This window comes from Suncus etruscus, chromosome 8 (assembly GCF_024139225.1).
Source record: "Suncus etruscus isolate mSunEtr1 chromosome 8, mSunEtr1.pri.cur, whole genome shotgun sequence".
Taxonomy (NCBI): Eukaryota; Metazoa; Chordata; class Mammalia; order Eulipotyphla; family Soricidae; genus Suncus; species Suncus etruscus.
In genome coordinates, this window is record NC_064855.1 from 23,401,078 (window position 1) to 23,427,122 (window position 26,045).

A 26,045-nucleotide genomic window follows, 5' to 3' on the forward strand; every position below is an offset into this window, starting at 1 on the left:
GAACCTTGAGCACTAAGCCAGCAGTGGCCCCCCTAACCAATGCCAGGTGTAGCCCCAAACCAAAAAGTAAAAAACCTAAAAATTGTTAATAAGATCTATTCATAAAAATTCAAAGGTTTAAGAGTTAATATATTATCAACATATAACACTCATTAAGCATGATATCACATTACTTTCCTATTCTGAAAAGAAATATTTGCTGTTTTAATTCAAACCCCAGTTATTGTTATCTCATCTATCTTCAGTTGGCGTATCCAGACAATTTCACCCCACTCTCCTTTCACAAACTTTCAGCCATCATAATTCCTTTCTCATGAGTTGTCATTTTGTGGCTAGAATAACATACTATCCTCATCACCTTTTTCACAAAGTCAAACAGCATCAGAGGAGACAAGGGTTGAGAGATGAATGAAAAAGGAAACCCAGGGGACCTCTGCTGGTAGGGAATAAATATAATTAACTACTCATGACTGAGCTATTAGTGTAACAGATAAGCAACTCATGGTTTACAATCATAGTAGAAATTGTCCTTCCTTCTTAAACAGGAAGTTTTTCTTAATTATTCAGGTCTCATCTCAGAGAAATTCACCCTAACACCTCATCAAAATCTTATGTTACTATAGTCCCATTGATCACAAGCTTCATGAGTATAGGAAGTCTAGATTCTCTTTGGCAAGCTGCTTCTATGCCCAAGATACAGAATTGTCCCATGAGGGGAAGAAGGCAGAAAAGTATGTTCCACACTGCAATTTCACAATACAGACAGACTCTTCCATTTGTATGTTGAATATATTATGTCACATGGGCATATTTTTCAGCTAAATTGTTCATATATTTGAGCCTTTGTGGGGACTGAAGAAAAAAGAAATCAGGTACCGAGGCAGAACATTAAAATCTATCCCTGAAAATCTATAAATATCATTTAAAAACTACTCCCATAGTTTTGTTTGTAATAATTAAAATAATTATCATCTATTAATGTTTCTATTTCCTACTAGAATACTTTCTTTTACTCACATTAGAACCTTCACAATAAGATGAAGGATCATCTTCATCAAACTAGTAAGGAAGATTGAGGATCAGAGGTCATTACATAACTTTCCTAATGTCCAACAAGTTGTAAAAGGGATTAGATATTCAAATTAGGTCCTGTATAACTTCAAATCTACAGGGCCAGTTCATAAAGTACTTCTCTCAAGGGTTGAAGGCTTATGTAATGCAGTCCGTAGGTCACTTCCTTAATCAGTACTTGTGGGCAAGGCATTCAGTCTGTTCTTTCAAAGAATCCCATTCAATTCACATCTTACATCTGCCAGACCAAACTGTGTTTGGAAAAGTAAACATGTCTAAGAGCATCTACTCAGAAATAAGAACCTCTGATCTATTTCTATGTATTAAGGAAAAAAAGTTAAAGGGAAGAGAATACTGGTCCACTGTCATCATATTTTCCCATTTAGAAGAAACTGGTAACTCATCTTTTACTTTGAAATTTTAGTTCTCTCACTCTTAGGAAGCTGAAGCCAACAGCAGCACAGATGTGTGAAAGAGATGGAACTAAATCATGAAAACAACACATCCTGTCACAAAAGGGAAGAACACTGACTGACCTGCTAAACACCATTCGTTAAGGTAAGCATAGCAGAAATAAATTTCATCCAATGAAGTGAGAGTGTTGACTTGCATACCTGGGTTGGCCATCAGAAACCTTTATGCTCAACTTCAAGAATGCTCCAAGTGCTGCCTGTTTATGATTGTAGCCAAGGCACAGAGCAAAAAGCCACTGCTGGGGAAATCTCCAAAGTCTTTTCTGGGCTGTATGCAGGAGCATTGCAGAAACACAAGAGGGAGAGAGAACACTTATCTTCAAGGAGTGCTGTAGAGGCAGTTCCATAATTCAGGTTATAAAAATGGCCTTCAAGATCACTGGGAACTGAAGCCTGGCACTTTTCCAGAGATAGTGTAAGCCAGAAGTCGCTGGCAAAGAGGCTTTGCTGGGAGCTCCTCCCCTTGAAGGGGGCTGTGTTAGTTTCGTGCAGTTTGCCTGTGTTACCTCATGAAAGAGGATCGGCATCATTGTCCCATCCTCTGACAAAAGCCAAGCCCAGAACTGCTGGAAGAGAGTACACACCCTTTTATATTGAGATCCTGTCACCTCTCCTTTCACTCACCTTTCTCATTTTTAAAAGGCAAAGAAGGTGAAATAAGGTAGAAAAGCTGACCGCTCTCGAACGCAGGCAAGGCTAAGGATGGAAGGTGAGCACAGTGATTATTACTCACAACTCCTCCTACCTCGGATCATTTTGTAATACGCTGCCAACTTGCCCATGGAAAGCTACTGAAAGTTTGGCGTCTTGGCCTAACTTTTTCTATATAAAGCTCTCTTTCTTGTATTCATATCAATAAACATCTTTTTTCCTACAAAATTTTAAGCTAAAAGTGAAATTGGGACTAAAAAGAAAAGTCTCAGAAATCTTTAAATCTATTTAGAAGTAATTGCATTTTGGCAAAAATGCCATGCCATGTCCCCCCGTTATCATAAATTTTAATTTACAAGCCAACAGTTCTAATGAATATTAATTACTGCAGTACATTCCAGAAAATCTGCTGAGCTTCCTTTTTGATGTGAAAGATATTGCAGATAAAAATTGAAGTAAAGCAGCCGGATAAATAGCATAATGGTAGGGCATTTGCCCTGCATGTGGCCAACCTGGGAGGACCCGGGTTCAATTCCAGGCATCCCATATGGTTCCCTGAGCCTGCCAGGAGTGATTTCTGAGTACATAGCCACGAGTAACCCTGAGCACCATTGCGTGTGGCCCCAAAGCCAAAAGCCAAATAATAATAATAATAATAACAATAATAATACTACTAATAATGAAGTAGTAGAAATGTCTGATATCCCTGATATCTTATTCAAGGTGCCAGGAGTTAAAAAAAATTGTAAAAACCCTTTTTATCACTTAAGTCAAAGAAAAAGAAGAACTAGCTCAGTGTTCAATGCAAACAACTGTAAGTGCAGAAGAAAAGACATTATTCTAAAAAAAAAGGCCTCAAACCAGATATCAGAAAAGGCTGGGATAGTGAGGATAAGAAAGGCAGAAGACTTTGTCAGACTAAAAACCCACAGATAAACTTCCTTCTTGAAAAGGCACATATCATTTGGGATCGAAAAAAAGTTTGACCTCCTAGTTTCTGTTATTTTGAGTTATATATCCCTCTAAGAAGATGATGATGAAAGAGTCACGATAGATTTTTCCATCTAAACACATGGACCTAGTTTCTGTACACCACATATGTGGGTGATGTGCACTAATATATATTATATCTTTTATTACACATAGTTTATGTGGGCATGCACTTCACATAATTAATTTGGAAAAAACATTTCAAAATGGTCAAAATTTCCCTCAGGTATCGGCCATAATCCAGGGTAGGACTTCATGCTCTACAGTGACTTAGAAAATACAATTATTTTCCTTTTCCAGATCAAAAATTTTAAACCATTTTGCTGGTCTTATCACATGCTCTCTGGCTACTAATTTGTATCCCAAGACAGTATGCATTTTACAAAAGTAAATCAACTCTCCTCAAATTACTTTCATGAATTAATTTTAATATTCAAGATCATCACCCAACCACGTCCACAATGTTCTAGGCTATTTTACAAAATTAAGTTAGTAGTTAGTCTTCCTCATTATTTGTCCTTCATATCAGTTGAGAAAAGTCCAGTCTTCAACATAGTCACTTATTACAGGTGTTACTTTAATGAGCAAAAAGAAAAGGGTTTAATACAAGGCAAATACTTCCCCCGGTACAACCAAAAATTCTAAAAAGTCTAAAAGGTGCATAAGCAAATTAAGTGTGCAATGAAATTAGTGTGCAATTAATTATCCATTCTCTCTTCTTTTTAATTATCCATTCTTAAGGCAGGTGAATGGAAGCAATATAAAATGAAAGAGGGTAGATCAACATAGGCCCAGCCACAGCAATTTTCAGCTCCAGTCTGGATAGCAGACAGAAAATACTTTTATTAAGTACTTGCAGTTCTGTGGCAGCCTGAGTACTTTAGCCATTCTCCTAATGATCCTAGCACTTCTGGAAAATGACAAACTGCCACAGATTAACCATTATAAAATGAAGGGCTACATGACAGAGCAGTGAAAACACTAGACAATAACTTAAGACGACATGCAAGACACATCTTCCTTCTTTCCTCAACGAGCAATAACCTTCTTCTCCCCTACCTTCCTCTTTCTCTCTGTACTTCCTTCCCTCCTTCCCTCCTTCCTTCCTTCACTCCCACCCTCCCTCCCTCTTTCTTTCTTCTTTCCCATGTTTTTTTGGTTTTTTTTTTTTTTTTTTTTTTTGCCAAGATGCTCAGGGCTGACTTCTGCCTATTAAGGGATCAATTCTGGTGGTGCTTCCCCTCCAAGTTTAAGTCTCATCCCCAGCATCTGTTAAGGAAATTTATCCATTCACACTAAACTTAAACAGAATATTCTTTGTTTTATGGTAATGTAAGAACCAAAAGACAAAAAGAAACAGAATTTAAAGAAAGTCAAAGCGATTAATTTCATATAACATATACACAAAAAAGAGATGATTGAAAATTTTCTTTTATATGTTGCCAGACACAGTGGAGACATAAATAATCTCAAGTTAAAAACCAAACAACAGCAGATACACTTTCAACTGAAAGCTATCAGTTGAGCCAACTCCTCCCCATTTACACTATCTACAATTAAAGGAGTGAGGACTACAAGTCATTGGTGTTTTTTTTTTTTGAAAAGCTATTATTCTTTTTTTTAATTCTTAATTTATTTATTTTTTTCACAGAATTATTTATGGTACATAGTGACAACGAATGAGGGGCACTCCCACCCCCACTGCTGTTCTCCTTCCATCCCTGTTTCCAGCATGCATCTCATATCTCCCTCTCTTTCCCCTCAGAATACTAGTGCAACTGGGCTCCACTTTATAGCTTGTTGTAGATTATCTATTTTGTTGTCGTTTGCGATAAAAAGGATAAGAAAAAAAAGGAAGAAGAGAAAAAAATTTGGCCGCAACTACCAAAAAAAGAAAGAGAAAAAGTAAAAAAAAAAAAAAAAGTAAAAAAATGCACCCGGCTAATAAGAAAAATAAATAAATAAATAAACAAATAAATAAATAAAGCACCAAATAATAACCACAGGAGTGAAAAGGGAAGAGAAAAGTGGTAGAAAGGAGAGAAGGAAAATAAAGTCAAAAACTAACAAATCAAAACAAGAGTGTTTTTTTAAACTATCGTGCCTAGTTTATTTTTTAAAATCCCCTATTTACAGCAATAATTCTTCAAAACTTTTTTTTTTTTTTTTTGGTTTTTGGGTCACACCCGGTGGTGCTCAGGGGTTACTCCTGGCTGTCTGCTCAGAAATAGCTCCTGGCAGGCACGGGGGACCATATGGGACACCGGGATTCGAACCAACCACCTTTGGTCCTGGATCTGCTGCTTGCAAGGCAAACGCCACTGTGCTATCTCTCCGGGCCCAATTCTTCAAAACTTTTATATAACAAATGATATAACATACTCTCCAATCAAAGTTAATTAAGGGAGGAAATACATTTCTTTCTGGGAATTTTGCTTACCCAGAAACTTATCTTGGACTCACATGCATTTCTTTTAATTTAATCTTCCATTTCTTCTAAATTTAACTCTAAATTTTTTCGTTTGTTTATTTTGGGGTCATACCTAGAGGCTCTCAGGTCTTACTCTTGGTTCTGCTCTTGGAAATCACTCCCGGCAGACTCAGGAGACCATATGGAATGCCAGGGATCAAACTCAAGTCTGCAGTGTGCAAGACAAACGCCCTACCCACTGAGATATCAATCTGGCCCCTAACCCTAAAGTTTTAAAAGAGCAGTCACTGGACAAATCAACTGACATGACACAGAAGAACACTAGTAGACACTAGATCAAAAAACTTACCACTGTGCAAGAAATAGCTTTTAAAGATATGTAGTTAGGATTGTTGCACTCCCCCCCAAAAAAATCTGAAAAAAAAAAAAATCCAAACAAACCCTGATTGGTTTTTTGCTTCAAAGTTGTGTCAGACTATATTAAAAAAAATCTAATTAAATTATGTGTGAAACATTTTATGATACAGGGAACGGGATATAGAAAGGTTCATATAGAAATTATTATGTCTAAATGATGCCTACAATCTCAGTACAAATTACCATTGTAATTGTCTTATGCCATCTAGAATAATACACCAAACATCACACCTACAACAATTTTTTATTTCAGGGATGTGCCCTCAGCCAGAGACTGCAGAAGAAAAGATTGATATAAGGCAATAAGAGACTAACCACAAGCCTTTTTCTTTTCCTTTTTTTGTTTGAAAAGGTTAGGATTATAAATATTAAAAACACAATTTGACTGGATAATGAGTATCTGGGACATCCAGCTGCTTCTTTTTCATATTCAATCCTCTGTGTATTTTCACATCATTAGCAATTCACATGAAGATGACCATAAACCAAATATGATGAATGCTACTAGATACACACAAATTAATCTTATATTACATGTTCCAAATCAAATCTCTTGGCCTGTGGAGCAAAGCTAACAGGGAGAATTTTATGGAAAGAAGCATTTAGTTGGAATACAGTTAAAATGCCTGTCTTACTTTAAAGGCCAGGCTCTTGAGGGTAGAGCACTTGCCTTGCATGTGGCCAACCTGGGTTTGATCCTGGCATCCCATATAGTCTCCAACCTGCCAGGTTTACTTTCTGAGCACAAAGCCAGAAGTAGCCCCTAAGCAAGCCCCAAAACCAAAACCAAAACCAAGAATAAAAGGCCGTGTGCCTCTGAAGGTTAACTGACCCTTCTTCCTGACCTTTGGAGACTTCTTCAGGTGTGGCTTATGTCCCTCCTTTTAGGAAGCTCTTCCTACTCACCCCACCCAGAGTATGTGCCATCAATGGTGTTCTCCATCAGCTTCCTCTCCCAAACTCCTCTCTCCTTGCCAAACTTGGGACACAAGCCACAAGTTAAATCCATTGTACAGTTCTGTAATTGCATGCTTAGGTAACTTTCAGGGAATTAAAATACTCTTTAATAGCTTAAGTATTTTTTGTTTGTCTTTTTTTGTTCTGCACTCACTATACATGACAGATACTAAATTCGAAGTTTAAAGATCAGATACAAGAAATACCAAGTGAGAACTATATTTTTAACTCTTAAGTAGAATACAATTTAAACAATAATGTTTCTTATCCCAATTCTTGGCACCAAATATAGCTAAATATTTTTATTGTCCAAGCATATGCTATATAAATGGAATATTTGAAAAAGGAAATAAAAAAACATAAAGTATGAGTAAAAGAGACCACTGGAATAACTGAGGTTTATCCACAAAAGGTATAAAACTCTCTACTAGAACTCTTGGGAACAAGAATACATATCTGTGCAGTTTGCAGCTGAGCAATTATTTCTATGATATCACAATGTCCACTGCAAGAGTTAGCTTATCTATCATATTGTTCAAAAAATTTTAACTCTCACTCTTGGTGTTAATTCTACTTCTCCTAATTCCACAGCTGCAAAGAAATAATCAGAAATGAAAGACAGAGTAAGACTCAGCCTAGACCTATTGGAAAAATAAATGAAGATGAGAAAAGCAGCCCATGAACATCAAGCAAGAAAATTCCTTTTATGGAAGTTCTCAGGGATCAAAGGATGACAGTCACAGCAGCATTCTTAAAGCTCCTTGAAAGGAAAGCAAGGTCACAGTGTTCTCTGTCCTGGGACCTTCTTCTAAGTAAGAATCTTTTTGTCAGGCTAACTTAAAGGAATTGGATCTTGTACTTTATAATCTCTTCAGAATGTTAGTGTTAGATGACAATTCTCAATGTTCTACAGAGAACTGAGGATAGTTTACATTCTGCTGCCACTGTGCACTGAGCTGAGGAGAATGGAGAGACACATTTTTTATTTTATGTTTCTGCTTATTAAAATGTCCAGAATAGATAAATCCACAAAGACAGAAAGTAGATTAGTGACTGCAGGGACTTTAGGAAGGGGAAGTGAGGAGTGATTGTTAATTTAAGGTATGGGTTTTCTTTTGGGGGTAATGAAAAAGTTCTGGAGTTTGGTTGTGGTAATGAATATACAAGTATGGATGTCCTAAAGTTTGCTAGAGCAGTATAGCAAGTAGGACACTTGCCTTGTGCGTGTGGCTGACCTGGGTTCAACATATGGCATCTCAGATGGCCTCCACAAGCTCACCAAGAGTGATCCTCGAGTGCTGAGCCAGAAGTTAGCCTTAACACCACCAGGTATGCCCCCTCTCAATTTTATTTAAATAAAAATTAAAATTACTGGCTTGTGCATTGTATTGTATTTTATTTTCAAAGTCTTTAAAATCCTATCAAACCTTGGTAAGGAGCATAAATTGTTCATCATTGTCCAACTGTCCTTTGCTCAGTTCCTACTGAGGAGATTACTTTTCCATGGAGAGACACAAAAGCATTATTCAGGCTGAGAATGGATGGGTGATTCCCACTTGAAAAAAAAAAAAAGAAATTCATAGAAGAAATGGCCAAAGAAATTTTTCCATACTAGTTATATCTGTTTTAAGATCATTTTTTAATTGAAGTATCTTGTTCCATAACAGTAAACTCTATACGGCCATACCACTCTGAATGCACCCGATCTCGTCTGATCTCGGAAGCTAAGCAGGGTTGGGCCTGGTTAGTACTTGGATGGGAGACCGCCTGGGAATACCAGGTACTGTAGGCTTAAAAAAAAAAAAAAGAACAAAGAAGAAATACAAATGGCCAAAAGACACATGAAAAAATGTACCACATCACTAATCATCAGGGAGATGCAAATCAAAACAACTATGAGGTACCACCTCACACCCCAGAGATTGGCACACATCACAAAGAATGAGAACAAACAGTGTTGGTGGGGATGTGGAGAGAAAGGAACTCTTATCCACTGCTGGTGGGAATGCCGCCTAGTTCAACCTTTATGGAAAGCGATATGGAGATTCCTCCAAAAACTGGAAATTGAGCTCCCATATGATCCAGCTATACCACTCTTAGGAACACAAAAATACAACACAAAAATCCCTTCCTTACACCTATATTCATTGCAGCACTATTTACCATAGCAAGACTCTGGAAACAATCAAAATGTCCTTCAACAGACGAATGACTAAAGAAACTGTGGTACATATACACAATGGAATATTATGCAGCTCTCAGGAGAGATGAAGTCATGAATGTATATGGATATATATGGAATCTTCAGTATTTTCTGGCATATAAGACGACTGGGCGTATAAGACGACCCCCTAATTTTGCAGTTAAAACATAGGTTTAGGCCTATATTCGCTGTATCAGACAGAATGTTCCTGTGCTGCAACTTTATGTACCACAGTGAGCCAATCACAACAAGCAAAGGTTCAAAGGTTATACTGTAATAGACTTCTTCTCTGACTCTGGCCAATCTGAGCAGGCTTTTTACAGAGTAGATTCGGGTCCAAAACATTGTCTAATTTGAATGCATAAAAAGCCTGCTTGGATTGGCTGAGTTAGAGAGGCGGTCTGAGCAGCCTTGCAGTGTTTGGTCCCTTATCATAGGCACGTTTTCTGGCAATTACCCACTATATAAACCAAACAACACCCCATCCTTGGACCCTAGCACTGAACCACCAACACGGTTAGCTGGGTTTTGCCAGAAGTGGCCCCCAGATCTCCTGAGTACTGTTTGGGAGCCCCCAAGAAAGAGATTTGGAAACTCTGTGGCCTGATTTATTTTTTGTTTCGTTTAGCGGCATATTGAAACATTTTTCAGGATATACTCGGCGTATAAGACGACCCCCGATTTTCGGTTGACTTTTTTTTGTTTCAAAAGTCATCTTTTTTTTTTTTTTTTTTTTTGGTTTTTGGGCCACACCCATTTGATGCTCAGGGGTTACTCCTGGCTATGTACTCAGAAATCGCCCCTGGCTTGGGGGGACCATATGGGATGCCGGGGGATCGAACTGTGGTCCTTCCTTGGCTAGCGCTTGCAAGGCAGACACCTTACCTCCAGCGCCACCTACCTGGCCCCTCAAAAGTCATCTTATACGCCGGAAAATATGGTATTATACTGAGTGAAATAAGTCAGAGAGAGAGGGGAAAAAAACGCAGAATGGTCTCACTCATCTATGGGTTTTAAGAAAAATAAAAGACATTCTTGCAATAATAATTTTCAGACACAAAAGAGAAAAGAGCTGGAAGTTACAGCTCACCTCATGAAGCTCACTACAAAGAGTGATGAGTTTAGTTAGAGAAATAACTACGTTTTGAACTATTCTAATAATGAGAATGTATGAGGGAAATAGAAAGCCTGTCTAGAGTACAGGCGGGGGTTGGGTGGGGAGGAGGGAGATTTGGGACATTGGTGATAGGAATGTTGCACTGATGATGGGTGGTGTTCTTTACATGACTGAAACCCAAACACAATCATATATGTAATCAAGGTGTTTAAATAAAATATAAAAAAAGGAAAGAAAATGCAAATTCATTCCTAGAACCTAATGGGGCTAAAGCAGAGGCTAGAAACAGGGCATCATAGAAAATGTGCGAGCATGCAGAAGAATCCTTCAAAACTGGGGCCAGAGAGATAGCATGGAGGTAAGGTGTTTGCCTTTCATGCAGAAGGTCATTGGTTCGAATCCCGGCATCCCATATGGTCCCCTGAGCCTTCTAGGAGCAATTTCTGAGCTTGGAGCCAGGAGTAACCCCTGAGCGCTGCCAGGTGTGACCCAAAAACCAAAAAAAAAAAAAAAAAGAACCTTACAAAACTGACAACGCTCACATTACTACGTATCTAGTCACATTTATATGAGACAAAATAAAAAAATATAAATCCCAAGTAAAGCAAACAAGATAACAGGTACTACTAATAAAGAGGGTTGCCAGGGCATACCTAACCTTTTAGGGGGGCTCAGCCCCCCAGATGTATCCTCAGATTTTCCTGGTGGCTAGAACTAATTTAGCCCCCATGGGGTTCCTCAAAAGGCCTGCTGTGGACACCTTTTTCCCCTGCGTGGATGGTTGAGGAATTTCCAAAGAGACGCCTGGCATTACATTTTCAGCCAGTATTTGACTATCTCTCCTTTGTATATATCAGGCAAAATAATAGCCTCTATCAAATAATTTGGCTTAGAAATTCCAGCACCAAAGTTTGAGAACCCCCTGGATATAGTCAGCCCTAAAAGCAAAGACAATTTTTCTCTTTGCAACTGCAGTTTCTGGTAATCAAGGACATAACCAGGATGCAGATCTTGACTATTGACCCTCCTTTAGAAATAGGGAAGCTCATTCTTGGGGATTTGGTTCCTCCCTTCACTTAACCTCTAAAACTATAGAGTCCAGCCTAGAAAGATCAAGTTTCTAGATATTCCCTACTTCCTCCTAATCCTGATTTTGCATTTAAAGTAACCTTGAGTTGTGACCTTCTCTCTAGTAACTTAGAATTTTTACAGTCACACCCATAGCTTAGGTATTGTTATTGTTGTACTAGGCTTTGTGATTACAATTATTCTTCACCTGTGGCTAATTTTACCCCTATAAATTCCCCTGCTCTAAAAAATTAAACTTGTCGCACTCCTGCCAGAAACATGTTGACCCCACATTCTCTGTGTGGTTTCATTTGTTTCATATTTCATATTTGGCCGCTCGTGTTACTCGTTTTCCTCTCGTGAAAGGACTATGACCCAGTAGAATTGCTGAGACGCAAGACGCTTACAGCAGAGGGTGGCAGCAGAATTCCAGTATGTATGAATTTACATTTGAGTCCCCTCCTTTCCAGCTGTGGTCAGGGTTTAGTATTGGCTCTATCCTCAGGGATCACTTCTGGTAGAACTTGGGACCAGGTGTGCTGCCCAGGATTGAACAGGGTCAGCTGCAAGCAAGGCAAGCACCGTATAGACACTATCTCTTTGGGTCCTGAATGATTTTCTCTTATTAAAAATTTTTTGTTAATTTTATATATATATATCTTTATTCATTATCATAGGTACGTAAAAGTGAAGGGGAAGTCAGATAAATAAAACTTTGATTACAAAAAGAAATGTCACATGCAGACTATTACTTATCTTAAAAATCCTGCCTTAGGGGGCCGGGCGGTGGCGCTAAAGGTAAGGTGCTTGCCTTGCCTGTGCTAGCCTTGGACGGACGGCGGTTCGATCCCCCGGTGTTCCATATGGTCCCCCAAGCCAGGAGCAACTTCTGAGCACATAGCCAGGAGTAACTCCTGAGCATTACCGGGTGTGGCCCAAAAAACCAAAAAAAAAAAAAAAAAAAAAATCCTGCCTTAGTTTTCAAGCTGCTTGCTTATTAACTTTCTGTGCTGTCAAGGACCTAACCCTGATACATACCAAAGCAGGCAATCCCAAATAATAGATTGAGCTGTCCTGAGTTTCTGGGGTTATATGAAAATGAACTGCTAGGGTTAACTGGATAGGAATACAGACAAAAACCTACCCTGGATGAGGCATGGGGTTAACTAATCACATGGGGTCCAGGGGTTTTCTCAAGTAGGATTTTGCTTTCCAAGGGATACCTGGCAATGTCTGAAGATTTTTCCGGATATCCTAGTTGAATGGTGCTAGTGTTAGAGGTTACAGATCCCTTAATCCCTATATTATAGCTCTTTAGCCATACAGGATGTCTTTATAATTTGATTGGAGTGATTGAACTATGATATATTTGATTTAGACTAATCACACTGATCCATCCTTATTTTATATCTTGATCACAGGCCTAAATCCCTTGATGGCTTCTTCATTTCTAATGAAGAAGATTGAAGCATATCATCGCCGTTTTTAGACAAAACCAAAGCTGTTAAATATACTAAAGGAATTCAGTCCTGACTGATATATTTTCTTCAATTTTAAGAAAAGTCTACTAATTCCTTTTGATCTCTGCTAATTCAAGTACTAGCTGTGGGTATCTCTTCCCCCAACTTATTTATTACACCTGAATGATCAGAACTGCCCACACCTGGAATGTGCGGGTAGAGGAGTCTGCATGGGGGAGAGAGGGATTAAGAAGTAGAGTTAGACTAGAGAGAAAAGTGTGGCAGAAGCAAGAATCAACAGCGAAATTCAACAGAGAGATTCAGCATCAGATTCAGTATCAGCAATTCAGCAGCAGCAGTAGCATCAGCAAATGGAGTTAGTCAGCAAGGAAGCCTGGAAATGCAGCTGAAAGGGAGACAGAGGCAGAGAGAGCCAGAAGGAGTAGAGAAGTAGCTGCTAGGAAAAGGCTTAGCATAGAGCCATGTGAGGAAATGTATATGTTAAGTTAGGACCGTGAAATAAAGCTGGTTGACTCCTGGAACTTCATATGACTGCTTTGTGAATCTCTCTGTCCTCACCCTGGCAATTTTTAGACCCTTGGGCTTAAGGGGCAGCAGAAACCAGGCCTCACCATCCCCACACTAACTCTAGGATGCTTTAATTTATATTAAAAGAACAACTAATCACTTCTCAGCCTTTTGGCTAAGATCAAGTGTAAACAACAAAAACTTTACCTGGAAATAAAACTCTTAGTTTTCATGTAATGCTTAAATATTTTCTATCTTAATTTTTGCCTAAGATGCTTTGGAATGTCAAGATACTTCCACTTTTTGTCCATCCCCACAACATTACCTAAAATTGGATTCTTCCTATTCCATCATCTACTGTTGTTGGGACTGGAACTATTTTGAGTTTTTTATAATTATAATTCTTTGTTTGCTCTATAAATTTTCATCAGTAATCAATTAAAATATTTCAGAGTCTTCTCTCTCTTTTGTTTTTTGTGTCACACCCGGCTGCACTCAGGGGTTACTTCTGGCTCTATGCTCAGAAGTCGCTCCTGGCAGGCTCAGGGGACCATATGGGATACAATGATTCGAACCACCATCCTTCTGCATGCAAGGCAAATGTCCTACCTCTATGCTATCTCTCCGGCCCCTCAGGCTCTTTTTAATGTGCCTATAACATTAATATTTGGGATAAGAACAGTGGCTGGAGCTAGAAGTACCGGTACAAAAGACATTTTTCAAAGCCTACAAGGAAATTATAGACTTTGTATCATGGGATACACGAGGCTATTAGAAAACAAGTCATATTAACTAGTTGGTAGCAGGGAAATGTCACTGTGAATAAAAGAAATGCCAGAAGATGAAAAGAACTATCTGTTGTACACTGATTAATGATGACCCAAAATCAGCAAAACTGTTTGGAGAAAATCCTTAGGGATCAGATACAGAAGAATTACTAACATTTTGCAAATGACTTCAAAGGTTAACCCTTTAAAGATAACGTTAGACATACAAAAGATGGCTGCAAAACAAGTTAAAAACCAATTAATGTCCCTGTCAAAGAGTAAAATTACAGAAACATTTGGAGGCTATTGATATGAAGCCTTAAGTGTTAAGTTACAGCACATTTATCAAAATAAAAATTCCAATACACTACTTGGAAAGAGGGACATTCATTTATGCAGGAACAGAAGGAGCAACAAACTTTAATCATACCAATAGCTTGGTAACTCTCAACAATAGCACCAAGGCTCTTTCTAAAGAAAAGAACTCATATTTAGCTTTAAAGGTCAATTTATAAAAATCAGGCATATGCATTAAACCTAAGTTCTTCAACTCTGATAGCAAACTTTTGTATAGTTTTCTAAATCCTAACCAAATTATTTTACCTATGGTGCATCTTTCCTTTTAAAATTAGACTAACCAGGCTGCAAATATTTAAAGTGTTATTATTAAGCCCACTGCCCGACTGTCCAAATGTTTTCAGGGCCATCTAGGAAGACTATTCTTTAATAAGTGACTTTGTCTACTATAAAAAACTTCATGTTTAAATGACTATAGATTAAAATGAAGAATAATTCTGAAATAACTTCCCCCTGTAGCATTTTCTCCTAAGAAAGGAAATAATCATTTTTGAAATCTTTCATAATGTCATTTTTAATACCAAAATTATAACTCTGTGGCATTATTTATCCAACTGCAAACTCCAAGTAAGCAGTTGAGAGATGTCTTAAGCTCCTCTTTCCTCCAATCATATTAATTTCAATTGTCATTAGTACCTCCCTCTGCCTATGTACACACTATGATACTATGTACATTGATTTACAATGTCAACGAAGGTCTAAATCCTGAATTTATTTTTTGTGGAAGGATGTGGGCTCCCCAAATAGTGCTCGCAGACCTGGGGGCCCTTCCTGGTAATATTCAACCAACTGATGTGAGAGTCTGAAGATGTGGAGTTAGTCGGGATTTGCAGTGTGACAAATCACCCAGACCACTCACCCTGGTGCTGCTGAGGGGCTCCCAGGGCCACATTCAGTGACGCTCAAGAAGCTATGTGGTGCCAGATATTCATCAGCAGTCAGTTACGTGCAAAGTATACACCTTATCCCTTATATCACCTCTCTGGTTCCAAAATTGCCCTGAATTTTCATTTAATATAACACACAGTATTCTGAAAACAAATGTTGAACAAGTCAAACTATTATTTAACTCATTTTATTTTCTCTGATCTTTAGCATAAAATGAAAGATTTATAAGCTGAAATAATGTATCTAGCTCTATTTATATAAGATTTCTATTAATGTTTTTGTTAATTGTATATCAAAGTAGTAAAGGTATAAACTACAATTTTCTAAAATTCATAGAATTTTTAACACTTTCAACAGAGTCCCTTTGACAGCATATCAAACTAAAAGCATCTGTATTGAATATACTACAATGCAGCAAATATTTAAGCATAAATAAATGAGAAAGAAGTTTCTATAAAGCTAAAGAAAATAGAATTTTTATATCACCCTTGCATTTGTTAACTAGAATTATGGAAATAATTTACAGCATCAAAGAAGGTATAAGCATAAGATGATATATTTGTGATATGGTTGTGTCTATACATTCTGCGAGTTTGTTTAAAAAAGACCCATATAGTCAATACTGCCAATGATAAAAACATACCGAGTTTTATCCTCTGTATCTTCACTATCTGATTCGTCAGAGCTTCTGTATTTATCTGGATCTGGAAGTGTGCTAGGATCAAATCCATCATCATCATCATCACTCCAATCCAAAAAGGCTTCCTCTTCTTCTTTGGCCTAGAGGAAATAAATACAAGAAAAATTATCACTAAGAGACCTAATGAATAAGTCAGATTTATAGACTCAGATAATACCCTCTAATTAGAATCTTATTTAGAAGGTTTGAATTCAAAGCACAAAAATTAAAGTATAATGTGGTTTTAGTGTTCTTGTCCACATACACAGAAGTTTCAAAACTACTAAAAATATTAGGTGACAGAATACAGAAACAGACAATACAGAAACATTTGTCTGATCAATTTATGAGCATATTATCAGTTTTAAGGTATCAGATCTATACATGAGTAAGTTAATAGTGAAGCACCTTCTAAATCCAAATATAAGTAGCAGTTACTCAGAATAATGTAAGGGGTTCCATTTTACACAGTTTTGGGAAGTGGTAACCCTTGAAGAGAGGGGATACTATCTAGTTACGCTATACAGGTAAGCAAGAGGACTTTTCCAATTATTTATTTATGGTAGTTTGTTTTTGCCAAAAAACTAATGCAATGTAGTAATTAAAATTAAAAAAAAATCTCCGGGGCCAGAGTATTAGTGCAGCTTTAGGGCGTTTGCCTTTCACACGACTCGATCTCCAGCATCCCATACGGTCCCCAAAGCCGGAAGCGATTTCTGAATGCATAACAAGTAGTAATCCCTGAGCGTCACCGGGTGTGACCCCTCCCAGATAAAAACAAAAAACTCTGGTGGATAGAGTTATAGCACAGTGGGTAGGGTGTTTCCATGCCAACGCAGGTTTAATCTCTAGTATTCCATATGGTCCTCTAAGCCTGCCAAGAGTAATTTCTCAGTGCAGAGCCAGGAGAGTAACTCCTAGCACCATTAGGTGTGGCTCCAAAACAAAAAACAAACAAGAACAATAATAAAAGTTTACACATTTATGTAATGAAGCTCCTTTATAACACATTTATTTCTGACAGAATGGTTTTTACACATAGTAAATAAGAAACATAAGTGCCACCACTTGTATTTAACAGATGATAAGTAGAACTAGAAGAAGAATCCTGGATGAGTTTCTCTGTTACCACCACTATAATTCTTCCTCACACCATCTTCCTCACACATCAACTCCAGTGATTCTTTGATTTTAAACATTTAATATTCTTTCTCAGAAACTGAGTAACTCAACAGAGCATAACAGGTTACTAAAAAGCCTGCTACAGAAATTCTCAGAAACATTTTTCAGCCACATCCATAATAAACTCAGACCACAATGAATGGAGATGGAAGTAAAGAAAATCAAGATTAGATGCCACACAAAAGACTCATTGCTCTCCTGGTAAAGTCCCTGCTAAAAAGAAAAAGTCTGGAAACAAATAGCAGAAGCAGGGTTTAAGAAGGCTGCCTTGGAAAGCAATAAGCAGCACACCTGACAGCTTTTCTTTGGGAAAATATTTGAAATAATCAGACCATCAACAAAACTAAATGTTCTATACACTAGAACACTAGTCTCCTACTTCCAATTTTCCAGTATGATTCATGTAAAGCACACTTAAAAGAATTCTCAAAATTTCTTAGTCATAATACATCAATATACAAGAAAAGTAAAGTAGGGCTCAAAAGAACTTTCGCTACTGTGAATTATATTTAGTGACGTATTAGAAATGAACAGGGCCAGAGAGACATAGTGATCTCTGAGAACAGAGCCAGGAGTATGCCTTGGACACTGCTGGGTGTGACACCACTCCCCATTACATATAAAACAAAAATTAATAAAATTAAAAAGTAGAATACTTCAATGAACTATATTTTAACTATATATTATTTAAAATGTACTGATAGCATTTGTTATAAAGTGATTCCCAATAATGATTTATAATAAAATAATAAATTATAAGTGAGACAATCTAGGGGTCAAAGTGGTGGCGCAAGCAGTAGGGCCTTTGCCTTGCTACGTGCTAACCTAGGATGGACGGATGGACTGCAGTTTGATTCTCCAGTGTCCCATAGGGTCCCCCAAGCCAGGAGCGATTTCTGAGCGCATAGCCAGGAGTAACCACTGAGCGTCATCGGTGTGCCCCCCCCAAAAAAAAGGGGATGGGGGAAAAATGAACAGACAATTTCTGAAAGAAAAATACAAATAGCCAAAAGGTACATGAAATAATGCTCTACATCACTAATCATCAGGGAGATGCAGATAAAAACAATGATGTACCATCTCATGCCACAGAGACTAGCACACATCACAAAAAAAAAAAAAATCAGTGCTGATGGGGATGTGGGGAGAAAGGAACTCTCATTCACTGCTGGTGGAAATGCTGTCTAGTCCAGCCTTTATGGAAAACAATATGGAGATTCCTCAAAAAACTGGAAATTGAGTTCCCATATGATCCAGCTAGACCACACTAGGAATATACCCTAAGAACACAAAAACTAAATAAAAGTATGCCTTCTGCATCCCATTATTTATAGCAGCTCTATTTACAATAGCCAGAATCTGGAAAAAAATGAAACAAAACAAAACAAATTCCCGACAGCAGGCTAAAGAAACTGTAGTACATATACAGAATGATATTATGCAGCCATCAGGAGAGATGAAGTCATGAAATTTTCCTATACATGGATGAACATGTATACTTTTATGCTGAATGAAATAATTCAGAAGTAGAGAGATAGACACAGAATAGTCTCACTCATCTATGGTATTTAAGAAAAATAAAAGACATTATTGTCTTTTACACAGAGACAATAGAGACAATAGAAATGAGGGCTGGAAGGACTGGCCCAGGGTCTGAAGGTTACCACAAAGAGTGGTGAGAGCAGTTAGAGAAATAACTACACTAACAACTATCATGACAATGGTAATTTGTAAGAGAAGTAGAAGTAGTATGCCTGTAGTAAACAGGCAATGGGGTGGGGAAGGAGGGGCACGGGGGGCATTGGTGATGGCAATGTTGCACTGGTGAAGGGGGTTTTCTTTTTATGACCGAACCCTAACTACAAACATGTCTGTAATCATGGTACTTAAATAAAGATATTAGTTAAAAACAAACTGATCTTGCCTGTTACATAGCAATTAAGGAAAACCAAGTTCCGTAGATTTCCCCGAAGGTGTGATTTATAAAGGTTCCTCTGGATCAACTGATCTCTTTTCCTTCATCCCTTGCCAATAGCTCAAAATAAAGCATGAACCCCTCTGTCAAACATAATACTCTGCTCTTAAGACTGATAAAGCACAGTGGTAGGGAAACTGGCCTTACATGCTGCTGACCCGAGGCAGACCTGGGTGTCATCCCTGGCATTCCATATGGTCCCCTGAGCCTGCGGAGAGCAAATTCTAAGTGCAGAGCCAGGAGCAACTCCTGAGCAACACTGGGTGTGGTCCAAAAATCAAAAACCAAACCAAAAAAAAATTTTTTTTTACAAAGTAGTTTACACAGAGAGAGATCAGGGTCACCTCTGTGAACTGGTTTTCCTGAAATACATTTCAGAAATCCTGAGGACATTTTTCATTTAAAATAGAAATTGCTTCCTGAAATACTTCTTTAGAAGACCCAATTATAACTAGGACAGATGAAAATAACAGAAAATAAGTTACCTGACTAGTTGTATTTTGGTTTTCATTTTTGTTTTAATGTAGAAATATAGCTGAGGAGAGATTTACATTACACATTAACAGAATACTCTAATATATATGTATATATTACCTTACCTAATCATCAAGCCCTGTAAAGCAGGAAGAGAAAAGAATTCTCTCTCTCTCTCTCTCTCTCTCTCTCTCTCTCTCTCTCTCTCTCTCTCTCTCTCTCTCTCTTTCTTTATGTCTGTCTAGTTTTTTGGGTCACACCCGGTGGCGCTCAGAGGTTACTGCTGGCTCTGTGCTCAGAAGTCACTCCTGACAGGCTTGAGGGACCATATGGAATGCTGGAATTTGAACCAAGGTCTGTCCTGGGTAAGCCGTGTGCAAGGCTGTGCTATCACTCCAGTCCCAATTCTTCTCATTTTTAATGTTAAGAAACATAAGTAATTCAGCAGACTAAGTTGATTCAGGTCATATAAACATGGCCATAATGTTTTTCAACCTTGTGGTATCTGCTACTTGGAGACTGAAAACCAATCTGTTTTTACCATTAAAGCTTTGTATTTGCTGTCTGTTATGTATTTCTCCAGAAACAAGCATATTTTCAATGGTACATAAAACTATAGGGTATGGGTAAGTGCGTAGGAAATTTGCCTTGTATATATCCTACCAAAGTTCAATCCCCAGTATCTCATATGGTTCCTCAAGCCTGCCAGGTACGATTCCTGAGTGTAGAGCCAGGAGTAACCCCTGAGCACACTGGGAGGCTAAAATGATAGATAGTAAAGTAGGTAGTGTTGGCTTTTCATTCAAATGACCTGGATCAAATTCCTGGCACTATGGTCCTCTAGCACTGCCAGGAATGATTCCTGAATGCAAAGCCAGAAATAACCCCAGAACATTGCTGGGTGTGGCCCAGAAATCAAAAAAATCAACCAAACTAAACTACAAGGAGGATTTCTAAGTCATCTTGTATATCCAACTCCACTTTTACTACTCCATCCCCAAGTTTCTACATTCTTTGGTGAAGTATTGTACCAGCTTCCCAATGAACCTCAGAGAAACCAAAATGCCTTTCTGATCCCTCCAATTCTGTTTATGTGAGTTTCTAATCTGATGTAAAGTACTTATAGCTCTTTAAAAGTCACTTCATTTCAGATCTCAGGACAAGTCAAGTTCTTTCACAGCCCAGGAGTTTTTATACCTGACACTTCTCTTATGGAATGATCTTTTGTGCCTTTCACTTACCATGTTGTGTTTTCCAACAACAAGTATCTTTTTCCACACCAATTTTTTTCTACTAAATGAGTATTCAATATTGAACTCAGTGCCAAAACTGTAGTTAGCACAGACTCCACAGAGGAAGGGTGCAGTCCCATATAAATGCCCACAATTGAGATGCCAACCACAAAGGAAATCCTCAAGCTCTGTGTAATAGTCTACAATTCAGTTCTCATAACTCTCACGCTCAGTAATATTCAACAATGACTCACAGAACTCAGAAAGTTCTTTATTCTCAAGTCCCAGTTTAGTATAAAGGAAAGAGGAACAATCAAAAGAAGAGACACAAGAGCTGTAGAACACACCCTCTCCAATTACCGCTACAGTTACTAATGTGGATGGTCTCCAAAACTGTTTTTTGGGGGAGGGTGTCCTTGAGTCAAACTCCATAGTGCTCAAGGCTTACCTCTGGTTCTAACTCTGTATTCAGGATGACTCCTGGCAGGGAGTTGGAAGACAAAATATACTAGGTGTTGAAATCCAATCAGGCATGTGCAAGGCAAACTTACCTACTCAAGCCCTCTTCAAATCTCTTGTTCAAGGATTTGTTTTGTTTTGGGGCCACATCTGCTGTACTCAGGGCTTAATCCTGGTTCTGAGTTCAGGGATTATTCCTGACAGAGATTAGGAGACCATTTGGTATGCTGAGGATTGAATCCTAGTCATTGCATACAAAGCTAGCACCCTAGTTATCTTTTCAAACCCTTGTTCAAGAGTTTTGCATTATATTCCACCATTAACCAGATGGTGAACCAGACATAATACAATAAACCAGGTGAACCAGATATAATACAATAAACATTGTTATCCTAGTAAGACTTCCTGTAGGTTTGTATTCAGGGAACTGCTTAGAATGAACTCATTAGTCAATGTCTGCACCATGTAATGGTCAGTGAATCTTTGGGAGCAAAGTCATGTAAGTCTCTTGAATACAGTAAATAAAAAAAGCACAGAGCAGTTCTTAATAAATACGTAATGAATAGTTACCCAACTCGTAAAATATTAAAGTGGGATACATGCTATTTATCATCTAGATATAATGAGTATATAACTACTATAGTCATTTAGCACTAATTAAGTAAAAAAGTCTACCAATTGAAAACTGGTCATGTGATTTTTTATTGGTGACTCTAAATTCCTTAATTTCTACCCCAAATTTCTAAAGAATGAAGTAAAAATAGTTTATAATATTAAAACTTAAGGAAGCTTGTAAAGATTTTCCTTAATTGCAGATGCATAAAAAATATGCAATCAGCATTTTAATGGGAAATAATTTGTTGTCAGTAAAGAGAAATGTGTCATAGCACCTATAAAAAGACAAATATTAAAGAAAGTAATGTTTAAAATGTCCTCCAGAAGATTATGCAAGAAAACTTTATATTAAGAATCAATGCACACAGTAGGGGCATATAAATACACAAAAATATTTTATTTTCTGCAATAAAAATGTTCTTTTTTGGTTTTGGGTCACACCTGGCTATGTTAGGGAGTTACTCTTGGCTCTGCATTCAGAATCACTCCTAGTAGGGCTTAGGGACCATATGGGATGTCAGGGATTAAACCAGGGCCAGCTACATGCTAGGCAAGTGCCCTACCTGTTGTACAATTGCTTTGGTCCCTGAATGTTCAAATTATTTTAGATTTATGGCAATGTAGAGACCTTAACCACTGTTTTATGTCTGAATTTATTACTGATATTATTTCCCGAATGTTTAATATACTTACCCATGATAGTTAAGTCAAGATAAACTAGTGGTTCACTTTTTAGAGTTTAAAAAATTTAAAACAGAATACTGTATAAAATTACTTTGGCAAAGAGAAAACAAAAGCCATCACCAATGTCTAAATATGCTTCTTACATGCTGTATTTCCATTATTTCTTTTTCTTTTATGAGACTATTCACAAGGACAGCAAAAGTGAAAACAAAATGAAATCTAATGTAAAACTGAGAGAGCACAAAATGTCTCAGAGAAAAATTTAATACATTCTGAAGTTTTTTGAAAAGCAGAAACAAAAGTTACATAACTATAACATCTCTGAAAAATGACAGGTTACTGTGGGGTTGAAGGAAAATACACTATGTCCTCTCTGACAAAAAGAGACATTTACTTCATATATCACAGGATTTATTAGACCCCAAATCCTATGTCTAGAACATAAAAGGAACAAAAGTTAATTTTAATGACTTTACTAATGAGTAAAGTGGAAAGTCTGAAGAAGCAGTTAGACATATCTTACTAGTTACTGTGAGAAAATAAATTTTGAATATAAACTTTAGCATTATCTTTTTATATGCCATATAGCATTCATAAAATAATCATATTTAACGTTTAGTCACTTAATTTCATTTAGGATTTTTTAAAGAGGTTATCCAGGCTGTAGGAAGTGAAAGTAGAATATCTACTTAGAAATCTCAAAATCTCATGAGAAATTCCAAAAAGTCCTGATAAACTTTCTGATACTGACAAGAAAGTATCGTACTTTTAGTACCATACAAACACACACCCCTCCCAAGATGGGGGAAAATGTCTGTGTGTCTTATGGAGCTAATGCTGCCTGAAGCTGAAGCCTGAGTGCAGGGGAAAATTTTTTTGTATTAATAAAAAAGTATTAAATTTTTTAAATTTTCTGATATAAAAATAAGTTAGGTAAATGAGTTTAACCAGCTGTGGACCAGCATATTATAAATATACTTTGGCCTTTTGGGCTGTTTTTTCCCAGCCTGAAGTCTCTTGTTTTTCTTGTCTAAACACTGTGTGTGTCTTATTGGCTAAAAACATGGTAGATTGTGAAGGAAGTGTAGAGAAAATTAAGTAATCAAAATATAATTTGTTCTAACTAAAAAGGCCATCAAGATAACTTTCTAAGATAGCAAGGAAAAGATGTTTCACAACTATGACGTTTGAAATAAAATTAATTGCCAGAGATGATGAACCATCTTCAATAAAGAGGTAATATTGGTTTTAGATGAATTTGACTATAAATCCCAGGCATAAAACCACAGGAAAGAAATTATGAAGGTGGCACTGAAGTGGGCAGTGAACAGTGGGCAGCTGTGCACATGTCTGATCCAGGCTCTATACCCAGCATCCTATACAGTCTGACCCCTGAGTGCAGAGCCAGGAGTAACCCTTGAGCAATATATATATATATATTGAGAGAGAGAGAGAGAGAGAGAGAGAGAGAGAGAGAGAGAGAGAGAGAGAGAGAGAGAGAGAGAGAAAGAGAGAGAGAGAGAGAGAATTTGTTACTAGAAATATTTTCTGGACAAACTGGTAAATATTATTGACTGTGGCCATTAAAAACTACTTTTCTTCATGCTCATGAATCCACTAAGATCAGCCTGCAAATAGTAACCACAGGGGTGATGGCAATGCTTACAAAGGATGGTTCCTGCATCAGAATGTCAATGTGTAAGACAGACTCTTTTATTTTAAATTATGTCATAACATAAATTAGAATATTTTATCTTATCTATTGGTTTGCGATAAATGTGCTCTATAACAGTGGTGTGGACCTCTAACCTAATAATGATTTATATACCTGCTCTATGGTAGCCTCTAATCTGGTGGAATTACATTTAAAAGCCCCACTCTCAAAGTATCTGAACTCTATTGGGCTCTGCTCAGGAACCTCCGACCTCCTACTATCAGAATTTATGAAACAAGTACAGTGAATGGAAAAAGGAAGCACATCTGCACTCTAGTCACATGGAACACTAACATAGGAAGTAGAGGGCATTCAGGATAAGAGAATATCAAGGGACAAGTGAGAGAATCTAGGCAAAGGCCATGTTTTTTGCTTCAATACTCCTCAATCTAATACTGCTTATGTGGATTCCACTCAATACTTCTTTAATTTTCCTTAGCATTTCAAAACAAGAAGAATTTCTCACTGAGAGGCATGCAGAGGTGTTATATACATACATGAAAGGAGCATAGTTAATAATGCTAGGCAAAAGCCTGGCACATGGATAAGTCAAAATCTCAGAGAGCAAATCCCCAATATGGAGAGATATTCAGAACTTGGAATATTCATCCAACAATTTTTCAACACACTGTGCACCGAGCATTTATATAGGGCAATAAAAATCTAAAATGCAGCGTGCCAGAAAAGTATGAGTCAGCATTTCTGTCTTAGGACTTCTGGGAAAATAAATTTTCTTCTAAAATTTCCTTGCACAAAACTTATTATTCTTTCTAAATTGCATACTCACTTGCATACTTAATATATGGAGCCCTCATAGATCCTTACAGGATACTGACAATGCTATATATAATTTCACAACACTTTATTAAATAATAGTTAGACTATTATTGACCATCTTGTTTCTTGTTCTATTTCTTTCAAAGGAAAAGGTTATAGTCAAATAAGCTATTAAATAAAATACAATTACAAGTTCAGATGACCATTCTTCTAACTATAGTGATCACTTCAATTCATGATGAGTCAAGACATTAATGAGGGCTCCATTAGTAGCTTAGTTGAATTCCTCTAAACAACTGACTAACTCAGGGAGCTTCTAATTCCTTACCAGGATAGCTTAAACCAGTGGGTTTTGGCTTTTCTACACATCTGGACTGGCACTGGAAAAGTGGCTGAAAACTACTAACCTAAGCATTAATGATCTACCCCCATTCTGTCATAGTAAGGTATAAAAGTATGTGGGATAAACAACATTTATCAGCATTATTAACAGGAAAGTATAATCTGGAATTTTGGTGGTCATACCTTCTTAAATATTCTTCTGTATCCTCCAAACCTAACTTTAACATGTGCAAAAAATGACTGAGGTTCCAAGTTTAATCCTCAGGAGCCCCCAAAATAATGCTTTGACTATGAATTTATAAATCAAAAAATAAAAATCTGAATAATTAAAGTCATCAATGTAAAGGGACAATGTATACAACAAAAAAAAATAGTTAATCTTTCCAAACAAAACAGGGTAGATTCAAAATGTTACATATAAGAATTAGTCAATATAGAGAAGATTTAAAAAGACCTTGACAGACAAAACAGATCATCAATTACCAAAAGCTGAGTCTGGAAGGAGACAACAAAGATAAAATATTTTAAGATGAT

The 26,045-nt window shown here is 37.3% G+C and overlaps 1 protein-coding gene and 1 non-coding gene across 2 annotated transcripts in view; one reads left to right on the plus strand and one right to left on the minus strand.

The window, feature by feature from the left end:
- The window catches only part of DDX10 (DEAD-box helicase 10), a 278,266-nt gene that overhangs the window by 31,042 nt on the left and 221,179 nt on the right, over nt 1-26,045 (minus strand). The window contains exon 17 of the mRNA XM_049778642.1: nt 16,022-16,158. Within this exon, the coding sequence (XP_049634599.1) occupies nt 16,022-16,158 (137 nt within the window). The remainder of the gene's footprint in view (nt 1-16,021; nt 16,159-26,045) is intronic.
- LOC126016855 (5S ribosomal RNA) lies at nt 8,664-8,782 on the plus strand. Its single transcript, XR_007498541.1, has one exon. It is a non-coding gene; the product is annotated as a 5S ribosomal RNA (ribosomal RNA).